The sequence below is a fragment of the Caenorhabditis briggsae genome (assembly GCF_000004555.2).
Source record: "Caenorhabditis briggsae complete genome, chrII, whole genome shotgun sequence".
Lineage (NCBI taxonomy): Eukaryota > Metazoa > Nematoda > Chromadorea > Rhabditida > Rhabditidae > Caenorhabditis > Caenorhabditis briggsae.
Genome location: NC_013486.2, coordinates 6,042,629 through 6,054,688, shown reverse-complemented (window position 1 = coordinate 6,054,688; position 12,060 = coordinate 6,042,629). Strand labels below are relative to the sequence as shown.

At 37.1% G+C, this 12,060-nt stretch overlaps 1 protein-coding gene across 1 annotated transcript; it reads left to right on the top strand.

The window, feature by feature from the left end:
- Window positions 1–8,573: 8,573 nt before the first annotated feature.
- Cbr-npax-1 lies at window positions 8,574–10,725 on the top strand (the record flags this gene model as incomplete). Its single annotated transcript, XM_002646699.2, has 5 exons — window positions 8,574–8,648; window positions 8,694–8,790; window positions 8,898–9,063; window positions 10,492–10,617; window positions 10,668–10,725. 5 exons carry the CDS (start codon window positions 8,574–8,576, stop codon window positions 10,723–10,725), a joined length of 522 nt encoding a protein of 173 aa, XP_002646745.2.
- Between the last annotated feature and the right edge of the window lie 1,335 nt (window positions 10,726–12,060).

Sequence of the window (12,060 nt, the reverse complement as noted above, 5' to 3'; positions counted from 1 at the left end):
AGAAATTCAGAAATTCAGAAATTCAGAAATTCAGAAATTCAGAAATTCAGAACTTCAGAATTTCAGAACTTCAGAATTTCAGAACTTCAGAATTTCAGAATTTCAGAAATTCAGAAATTCAGAAATTCAGAAATTCAGAAATTCAGAAATTCAGAAATTCAGAAATTCAGAAATTCAGAATTTCAGAATTTCAGAAATTCAGAAATTCAAAACTTTGAAGTTTCAATTTTTCAAAGCTCCAGAACTTTAGAATTTCAGAACTTCAGAATTTCAGAATTTCAGAACTTCAGAATTTCAGAAACATTTGAAGTTGTAGTTAAGGTTAAGATTTTTAGATTTTTTATTTAAACATAGACATTTTTCGAATGATCTGGAAGAATGAGAAAAATTCAGGAAGACTGAAGGAGGAATTTTAAAAATTCAGAAAAAATCATAAAACTTCAGAAAAGTGCAAAAAAGAATTCTCTCAATATTTTGGTTTATAACGCTCCCCAATCGTTTAATATTATTTTCATATGAATCCAAGTTCGACCTAGATCAATACCAGTTTTGTTAATCATCCAACATAGGAACTACTAAAAATTCATGTGTTCAAGAACTTTTACACATTTTCTGCCTTCTTATTTTCTCTCTTCCCGAACAAGAATTTGTCTCCGAAGTTGATCTACATACATTCTCCTGTTAGGTACATTTTTCAGGTCGAAGCAAATCAAGATGAACTTCAGGACGGTGTGTTCATATCTAAAGATATACAGCAGGCAATTTTAAGATCTAAAACTTAGCCTATTCAATTCAAAAGCTGGAAGGCACGAAGTGTGAAAATACAGATGACGCTAGGAAGCATGATGATAAGTTGTTTGGCAGTATTCACACGGTATACACATCTGGTCTACCTTTACAAGGTATACGAGAACCGAATCGTGCAAACACGTACATGGAGATGATGATGAGAGACAGAGAAAGCCCCCGAAACGATAAGAGATCATTAAAATGGGAGAGACGCAGATACGGAAGGCGACTATTGAAACACGCGCCTCGAAATGTTCTTTGCTCGGACTGGCAGGGTGGTTGTGAAAAAAAACGAGAGAGGGAGACTGAAGACACAAATTGGAACATTATTTTATCATTTATACACACAACGTGTATTCTTATCCAATCAGATGACTGTTTTTCATGCTTGGAGGTTAAAAGAATAGGATAAGGAATAGAATTTGAGTACATTAAAACCTAGAATATATTTTGTTACACCATTTTGCGATCAGCTTTTGTCTCTCTCCAAGTGATAAGTTATCAGGTCACGTGGTCGAAACGCACAATTCTTGGGACAGGGAACATAGAAAGTGATATGATTCAATGTTTGCACTTTTTTAGGAAATAGGTTTCAGAATGGAGAATTGCTTGAAAGTGATCTCTGATATTGAGTCAGACAGAAGAGCCAAAAGAGAATGGGGGAAAGTCCAATTTTTTTTCCCTCCAATTTTCAACTTTTCTTACTCGGTAGAATGTGGAAAGAAAATGAAACGTGAGCCAGAAGAAAAGAGAAGATGAAAAAAAAAGAATTTCACGGCTCCCTTCATAAGCGCAGCAATCAATTATGTATGTATGTGGGTGATTGGGAGTAATACTTAATTTTTCGAAAATACGAGGAAGTTCTGAAACTATGAAATGACGTATCCAACTTTGAAATGTCATACAAATAAAGGGTTCAGATGTGAAACAACTTATAATAGTCAGAGAGAGACTAAAATAATTGGTGAGAAAGAAGCAGAAAGATGAGATTTGAGAATCAGTGATTCTCAATTTTCAAGTTATAATAGGCCTTTGTACACGGCTCGGTTTTCATCAAACTTTTTTAAAACGACGAAAACAATACAGCAAAATAATTACCGTATAAAAAGTTCCCACAAATGTACAGTACCGGTCAATAAGATATACAAGACATATTTTTCAGTCAATTTTCGGCCATTTTTACAAGAGTCTGGAACTCGGCGATCAAATTTCCAACCACTTTGAGAATTTCGAAGGATGTAGAACAGACATAGCTTAAAAACTTTGGATTCACAGAGCTTTTTTAAAATTCCTAGTTTTTCAGTTATTTGCCAATTTCTGAAAGACATCCCTTACTAATAATAACACTACATTTATTGATAAAGGGCCGAAGCCACTGATATAATCAATGTACAGTAAAAAGTCAATAGTTGGTAGGGTTTCGAATTAAAAAGGAAGGTCAGATTTACATAAAAAAGGTTAGTTCTAAAAGACTGAGAAGAAATAATGTCGGGGAAGGCTGATTGGGGGTATCTTTCTTCTAAGCTAATAGGATGGAAAGGTACTGTTCTCGCGATTCAGGCGTGTCCAGAAAGAGTCAGATACTCCAACCAAATTCCGAATAGATCACTTAAAAATGTACGTTGGAATAAATCACTCTTTCTTTTCTGCCTAGAAGAGAGATACTCGTAATCCAGAGCCTATAGGGAAGAGAGAGAGAGAGAGAGAGAGAGAGAAAAAAAAAGAAATAGGATGGAAAGATACTGTTCTCGCGATTCAGGTGTGTCCAGAAAGAGTCAGATACTCCAACCAAATTCCGAATAAGTCACATAAAAAGCCTATAGGAATGATTCTAGAGTATTCAAGGGAGATTCTAGAGGGTTCAAGTAGATTCTAGGGGATTCTAGAAGATACTTAATTCACAAAATGATCTTTTAAAATCCAGGGATTTATTAAAATTGGTCAAAGAAATCAGAAAAAAATCTTGGGAGGATCTCGAGGGTTCTAGAAACATTCTATCTTTATGGGGCTCCCATGATAGTGGGAAAATAGGCGTACCTGTAAAGTCCAACGTCTACATCCAGCCTCGATTCGTCTTGGTCCGGTTCATCTCATGTGACGGCAAAAAACGAGGGTCCACCTCTATCACCGCTACGAAATGATTTGCGCTCGAACCTTCCTTCATCCTCATCCAAAGCGGCCAAATAACGACAGGTGACATCCAAGCTTAATTATGTTATGAGATGAGAATTAGAAGCGCGTAGTTTTACCTGTTAGGTTCAGGAAGTTGGTCACAAGAGATGTCATTTGGGAGGTTGTTCTTGACTTTCATCGGAGCATGAGCCTTTCCGACCTGAATTGGATAAAATTTGAAACACGGATAAAATTTTTTCAACGTCTGATTTTCCAGATGTTTTTTGGGTCATGTCTTCGATTCGTGGACACTTGAAAAAACCTATTTAATGGGGTTATCCAGCTAGGTAAAAAACCTGGTATTTTACCTCGCAAAAAAGGGACCTAGTTCATAGCTAGCTAGCTAACAGCTAGCTAACAACTAGCTAACAACTAGCTAGCTTGTTAACAACCTAGCTGAAGTTGGTTGAATACTTCTTGGCTGTCGGGTTGTCTTTTTCAGTCAGATGATTCAGGTCAGAATTGGAAAGGGTTCTGATTTCGAAGCAATTTTGGTCAGGTTCTGATCGGAGCTTGCCTAAAAACGGCTGTATAGCGGGCCATGGTCAGACTTTCGGCAAGTAATACGAAGGGTACACCAATTTCCTCAATGCGGAGGTATAAAATACCTGAAAATTTGAGTTTTCGGAACCTTGTCATATGTTCGGTCGCCTTTAGTAGCGGTGCTTTCCAGTATCTGACCAACCTAGGACCAAAATCTGTTGGTGTAGACATGATGGCTAGAAGTCTTGCTCTTTCTTTTAAGCTTAAGAGCCTAAAAGTTATTTGTTTATTGTTTCTGATCAGTTAACTGCACCTTACTAGTCTGTAATTTTGTGGGTTATTGTCTAGACGGCGGTATTGGATTTTAAAAACCGACGACCAGGAAAAGTGCCCGATGACGTTCTAGCTTAGAATCAGAAATCCCGCATTTCCGCCTTTTTCCTAAAACTGTCATTTGTTGTGTTCCCCTTGTCACCACAGTTACATAATCACAATTGCCATTCTCTTCCAGAACGATGTCTTCTTATTTCTTCTTTTTCGTTTTTCCCATCCTCTTCCGCACACTTTTTCCGCATTGTCGTCCGCTTCGATAGCTATCTAAAAACGTATACATACATCATAGATTCAATAAAAGTCGATGAATGGCGGTAGGTGATAATACACTATGTATAACTGACTCTGAATTACATAATATATATAATAAAGATGATGATGTGAGGAGAAGAAGAAGAAGAGGCAACTTTTGAAAAAAATAAGAGGAAGCGGAAGAATCAGAAAACGAACGGAGAGAGACGAACAAGTTTACGGGTACGGTTGGATGGAATGGCACGCCCTGGGAGGCGGAAGGAAGAGGGAAGACCTCCCTGGATCCATGATGATGCCATCCGAATATAATGTACTTTTGCTTGTTCGGAAAACGAACGTCTTCTTCTTCATTCCCTATTACTACCTATATCACATTTCATGTTTCACTGTTACGATCAGGATCACTTTTCCTCTCTGGGGTTACATAAATTATTCCCTATGATATTTCCTTCTGGACCCTGAAAAGAACAATGTGTTCCACTTAAGTTGGAGTTTTATGAGGGTATCAATGACATTCCCTCATCCTTTTTAGTTAGTTTGGCTCTCAAAAGCTCGCTAAATTGGGTGGCATCGAAACTTTATTTTTTTTTAATGTTCTCACTTTTTGCACCTCCTTTGTGCTCCAATTTAAAAGCTCCCCCAAACAAAAAAGGCACATAATTCGGAGGGTACAAAATTCAAACTTTTTCATGTATTTTGTACCCCCGAATTCAGGACTCTTTATCGCTAAATCACTTTGTACCCCAATGACCCCAAACTTTTAATACCATCCGAATTATTTGCCAAAAAACTGCCAATCAAGATTCCCATTTTTCGCTATTAGGCCTATCCAAGTCTTCAATATCTCCCAATTTTTTGCGCAATTTATTTAGGAACTGTGTCGATATTCTTTCCCTATAACGACATCGGTTCCGTCTCCTTCGCACTTTTGATTTATTATCTAGTTCCACTCAATTTCATGTTGATAAGTTGGATCTATTGTCTTTGCGATTAATGAATCATATCGTTTATAGAGGTTCAGAGGATCAGTTTGATAAGTCACATAGGAGAGGAATAATTGCCACCTTCGAACTGTGAGAAAGTTGTAAACATTGTAAACAGAGTAGTCAACAAAAAACAAACTGATCAGTTCCAAATTCCGGTAGTTGTTCACACGAATATTCGCTCAGAAATATATTTTACATAGTACCTGTCAATTTTCTACCATTCTCAAAAGCGTGGAGCTCAGCTGTTTCCAAAGCTACTTACCGATTTCAGAAAAAAAAACACCCTTTTTTAGCCCGTTTCTGTGCCGAAAACTTGAAAAAACAGGTGTCATTCAAAAATCGACAAAAAGCTAAAAAACTAGAAATTTTCAAAAATTCTTAAATGCAAAGTTTTCAATCTAGGTATGTTTCTCATCCTCCAAAACTTTCAAAGTGATTGGAATCTGGACAGACGAGCTTCAGACTCCTGAAATTGGTCAAAACGGCGTAAAATCAACGGAAAACGCGTTTTTGTAAATCTTACTTGCCGGTACTGTAAATGCCGATTAGGAAAAAAATTGTCGATATTTTCAGTACAAAACTGCTTAATTCTGAGCACCAAAAAAAAGAGTTCTGCTCAATTATTGCTCAGCAATTGTCAAGATCCTTAAAACGGAAATTGAGCTACACTTTATTACAACAAAGAAGAAAATTTGTGTTATGTTTCTACAGATTCTTAGTTTTTTCTAAAAATTGCAAAATTTATAATCCGGTAGTGTTGCAAACCTCTGTTGCAAATTATATGCCATAAAATTCTGGGGTTGATGTTTTCTAATTTTCATTTCTGGAGTTTATAAGAAATCATATGGTGATGACGACACAAGTATAAACACACATTCCATAGGATACTGTAGTGATATTTTATCTTCATGAACATCTTCTCCTCGTTTTTTAGCCCATTAAATGCCCATTAATTGCCCAAGTCAAACCAATTAACCATTTTTTCTTTCCGTTCATCCAGTCCTTCTCTATCTCCTTGTCATATCACCTTCATATCTTCTCCAGTTCATATCATTTTTTCAACCAAATGTCGCCTCCTGCCCCATTAATCTGACTTATTTATAAGCGACAATCCGTTTCCATTTGCCCTACTGTTTCTTTTCTTTCAGTTCGATTCATTCTGCCCTGTCTCCACTTGAAAATGTCAAAAATGTCAAAAAATTTGTGTGCCAGAACGCATCTTAGCAACATAAGAGGAGCTCCTTTTCTCATGAATCGTGACGTCTTCTTCTTTTTATTCCGAAAAAACCCCCCTATCTTAGTACTTTTTTTTGCTCAACTCTTCTATCCTTCTTATTCTCATTCGAACATGTTTCTTTTTTAGATGACCTCAGGGCACATTCCCATACTTTTCTGCTCTTTTCAGTCTCTCTATAAGTTCTTCAAGTGTAGGTTTTATGGGTGGGCGATTCTCATCGATAGTTTCAAAAAATGTGGCCTCTTGTTCATTTCCTACCACTTCAATACCCTTTCCCAACCATCGACACCTGAGGTTGGCAACTACGAGAGGCACCTGCTTGGAGCCTTTTTTCATTTGCATTCTATTGACACACTTGGTCTTCCCTACTCCTACATTAAAACTCCGCCTCTTTTTCGGATTGAACAGTGAGTAATTCTGAATACCGTATTTCCAGCTTATCCCAAGCCGTCATCTTTGATCTCAATTATCTCGATTCCTGGAAAAAATATTGGAAATGTGTCACGCGAAAAAATATTGGAGAGATTATGATAAGTAATCCATCAGTTGAAACTTTTTGTTATCTTTTGTGGGAACCGAGATAATTGAACTCCAACTTGATATTGTGGGGGCCCTTCTGTTATAGGCTTTGCAGTACTTCAAGTACAGTACTTCAGGTAGCACTGCACTTGATGTTTTTTCTTTGAGTTAGTATCTTCCTCTTGATTAAAAAACATAAAAACATGACATCAGTTAAGTCAATTCTATCCGATGGAGGCTGAAAAGATCAAATTTTGCTAAAATATTCAACCCAACCAGAAAAAAGTTGCTGGCTCATATTTCTGATGCTTTGACAAGTCGCTAGAATTAGTTTATGCAAACCTGAACAATTTCCAGATTATAAAAGTTGTTAATTACACAATTTGAACAAAAGTCAAAAGACGGATAATAACTAGTGGCTTCACAGCCTAGAGTTTTTAAAAAAGAATTTCCTCACGTCTTCTATTATGCTGGTATGCAAAAATCGGAGCTGTGGAAGAGGAAATCTTGTGCATGCGACCACTGCCGAACTACCGTAATCAGCAAATACTTTAACATTTTTCTCGATTTTCAACACAAAAGTTGTCGAAAAGCAATAGTAATCAAGAAAATAGTACTGAAAGTTTTAGGTTACGGTGGTTTTCGTTACGGGAACCGTTGGCCACGCCCACAAGCTTTTCTCCTCCACAGCTCCGATTCTTTATTCCAGCATAATAGAATCCAACTTTGCTTATTTACGATTACCTCTGATTTTATGTAAGATTAGAAACATTTTCATTATCTGAATCAGAACAGTTTCTTCCTTTCACTAATCCGAAAGTTTTCTTCTCCCAACAACAAAAAGCTGATCGTTCCATCACAATTTTCCCTTTGCTTTCTCTTCTCATCTGAAACATCTGGAATTAGGTTTGTTTCCCCCTATCCGCTCGTTACATCATCTGACCAGTCGGCAACATGTCTGGATCTCTTCTCCCCGCCGTCACCGTTGTCCAACACTATCATAATGAGATGTTCTAGTAAAAGCTTATAATATATATATACACATACAATCCAACAAAAGTGAACAAAATGGCAAAAAAAGCGTACGCTATCAGCGCGGAAGGGCGGTCTTCCTGACGAAGGGAGAGAGTGTGGGAGAACTAGAGACGCAGACATTCTGAATGTGTGGCATAAACTGGAGGCTATTACCTGATGCCTCCTCCGATGCTTATAGTTGACGACATCATCATCATTGTTACATTATTCCTGCTTCCATGTCATTCCAGGGTAAAAAACCCCAAATTCCAGTAAAACGCCTCCTCTTTCCGTGTACTTGAGTACAGTAACCCTATGCAAACCATGTGATTTCTTCCAGCTAGACATATTAATTAGAACTTTTGAGGAGTTAGAAATCGGTGTTCAGATTGAAACCTGTGATTATGTCAAGAGTGTGATAAGGAATCAAAAAGGACATTCAGTGTCTTTTTGAAGCAATGACTTCTGAATAAAAGAATTCACCTGTTCTTCTGAATTTTTTTCCAATTAATGTTTCGGTGCTTCATTTTTTGAGAAACATCAGAACACAAATACTTTCTGAATTTACAGATTTTTAGAATTTTGAGAATTCTCCAAAAAAGTTACAATTTCTTTCCTTTAGTTCCATCAAGCCTTAACAAAAAACGTTGAAGAATGTGGAACATTGGACGTCTCCGTTCTAGAATGATGTTATCAGGCGGTCCCTCTCTTTTCCCTTTTTATAGCCTTTTCCCTTTCCAGTCATTTTTGTTTCTTTCTTGTCTGATATGATATCTCCAATTTTTCAGATGCTGCCCCAAATCCACCAGCATACTCAATTTCCGGTGTCTGTGGATGGATCGACTGGATCTCCGCCGAATAATGTACCATTTATCCAGTTTTTTCCCACTTCCCGATCCCATTTTCAGATCATTCCACCGCAACCAATCATCCCATACTCACTGCTCTCTGCATTATATTCACTCTCCTCTGCCAACATTTCAACGTCGCCGGAAATTAATGAAGGTACTCTGCTCTTCCGGTTCTCTCTTTTTTGCTAGAAAATCACTTTTCCCAAGAAATAGAGCTTTCCACTACCACGCTTTCTATGAACTCTGCTTCTATGAATTCAGGAAATGAGAAGGTCAAAGCAGTCGGAAGATCCTATAATCCAGGAAGACCACTATGTCTGGAAGATCGGAAAAAGATAGTTCGTCTCTACGAAGAAGGATGTCGTGTCAGTCACATTGCTCGTCTGATTGGTGTCACTCACAGTTGTGTGAGCAAGATAATGTCGAGGTGGGTTACTGTAGAGAAAGTTCAACAAAAAGTTTTATGGGCCATTAATGGTGGTTACTTGCACTAAAATTGATTCTTATGGAGATTAGATGAGCACTTAATGAATAGGTGACTGTGGGAGAATGATTGAGCAAGCATGCTGGTTGATAGGTAAATAGTACAACTTTGCTCTTTTTTAATGAGATTCGTATGAAAGTTCAAATGAAGGGGAGAGGAAGTGAGAAGTTTGGGGGATAGCTTCGAGAAAAAGTTTAGAAACAAGGGAGATATGGTTACTATGATAAACTGAAAACTAATCAGCTTCTGAATTCCCTCGCCCAACTTCGATATGGTGAGAATTTGATATCACATGTAGAAGATAATATAACTGTTAGCAATTGTTTTTTTGTTAGATTTCTCTTTGATAATGCCCTGAAAGAGGGTCTTGGAAAAATAGAAGAGCATCCGTAATAGAAGAGCACCTGTAATTAAGAGAACCCACAGTGAAACACAGGATGTTCACAGTTTCTCAAAAATTATTTAAAACACTTTTTGCTCGAAAAATAAAAAAAAATGACAGGAAAATAGAATAGCCTCATCTAATTGAAAGGTCCCTGTAAAAGAAGAGCCCTCCGGAGGTACCTTGTAACAATAGACGGACAGGCCCTTCTAAAACAGGTCTTACGGTAGATTCTGTCTAAAAGTAACTTTTCACTTTTTGGAATTCAAAACAAGACCAGAATTTTTATTTTCTGGAAAACGAACTTTTGCACAAATTCGGAGAAAGAATTTTTGACGATTTCGATCAAAAACTGTCGAAATTTCAAAAAAAGTATTCAGATTTCTTTTTAGATTTCTGAAAATTTCAGATTTGCGAAGTTTTTCGATTTCTGGGTATTTTTAGGTTTCTGGACTTTCGGATTTCCGAATGAAAAAATTCTGAATTTTTGAGATTTCGGATTGAAAAACCCAATAATTCAAAAAAATTGAAAATGCTTATTTCAAATTTTTGAAATCTAATCATCTAGAAACCTATAAACCGGAAAAATTGAAAAAAATTTCCAGAAAAATCATTTTTCGAAAATTCTAAAAATCTAAAAATCCAAAATTCCTGTGAACGATATTAAAAATTGAGAAAAAACCAATTAATTTTCACCCACCTCAGATTAAATTAACTAGTTGGGGTGTCTGAGAAACGCCAACTAGGAACATCTGACAGTTCCAGTCATCAGTTGTACTCTCTTCTGAAAAAAAAAACCCAGTTATACATATTTTCAGTTTTCTCCGGCTACATTCTGTTTTGATTACTTTTGTTACATCATGCCCACGCAGTTTCAAAGGTCCTTTTCAGTCAATTACAACTTCCCTTTTCAATTTCTAAATCATAATTGCACGTTTACTTTTTCAACCTAATTCTCAAAATAGAAAACCAAAGACCGCATTTTTCAGATATCGTCGTACTGGAAGTGTTCAACCGAGAAGCTTTCGTGCTACAGAGAATCAGGAAAACGATCTTGCCACGTGGCAGAAGCAGCAACAAAAGAAGGAGAAGCCGTTGGCGTTTTCCATTGAAAGGTTGTGTCTGATCTCTGGGGCATAATAAATAAATTGAGTTTCATTTTCAGAATCCTCTCTCCAGACATCAAGAAAAACCATCCATACCAACGTGTCATGTCCCAGTGAATCTCTTGAACTATTTTTCGTATGAAATGATAATTCAAAACCATCTACTTTTGCTTCTTTTTTACCCATTTAACCCCCATGACATCAACCAATATATAAAGACGTAGTGCCAAAGGAGTCGTCGTCGAAAAAAAAAAGTTTTGTGGGCCCTGAAAAGCTTAATCGAGCAACGCAATTTGCGGGCGTCTCAAACGATGTGCCCCCGACGACGCACTCGTTTTCTCATTTCGCTTTCATGGACCACTTCATAAAAACCCGACGACGTCTTTTTTTTCCTCCTTTATTGCCACCCCCGCTACCACAATTTAATGACATCTGCTTTTTTTTTTCTTCTCTTTTTTTTGTTCCTGTATGTTAATTTTCGTGTGCATCGTAGTTATTTATGTCTGACGCTTCTTATTTTCCTGTGTAGAAGAGTGCAGCTTATACAATAGTCCTTCCCATAAATCTGAAAATTTTGAAAAGCGACTTCCATTTCATTTCTTTCCCTTCAAGGTCATTTTCAAAACCGTCACAGTCCGTTAAGAATACATCTGTCCACAACCCATTTGGTCTCTTCCGTTGTCCTTGAACCGAAGGGAGCCAAGATGGAGAAAAAAGTGGGCGTGGTTTCCGCCAGGCTCCCCTAATTATATATTGGATTCTTCTAGTACTGCTCCTCTAGATACACACAGATATATTCTAGAAATGTTTGAGCATTTGTTGACGCGTAGAAGAAGAAGAAGAAGAAGAAGAAGAAGAAGAAGAAGAAGAAGAAGACGTCCCGCTGGCGGCGTCGTCTGGCCATCATGAATTTGTAAACAGCATGCATATGAAATAGTCTCAAAATCTTTTGGAGATATCTTTGGAATAACTTTTGAAGAATATGTTTTTTGTTTTTCCAGATCGTTATTTTTGAAAATAATAATCTAGCTTCTAGTGGTCTGTTCCCAGAAAATATATCTTATTTTTTATTGTTTTCCTATTTTTGATACTTGTACACCGATCCTGGCCATATACTCTTTTAGAACCCGATTCGGGCCGCGCCCTGTTTGTTTTTAACCCATTTCGTCTGTAACTTTGTTCATAGACAAGATACAGTTTTCAAATAATATCATTTTGTAGTATTTGTTAAGTTCTATCATATCTGATTTAGTTGATCCAAAAATATTGATTCTAAAAGAAGTTGTGGCAAGTCCCGCGAAGGGCCGGCAAAGACCCGACACCGGTATACAATCATGCTAATTTTGTGATCTGGATTCAAGTCACAAATCTAAATTTAAGTCACTCTAGATGTAAGTGAAAACTGGAATAACAAGATTTTAAGCTCAATCCTCTCTGGAAACGAGCGAATTC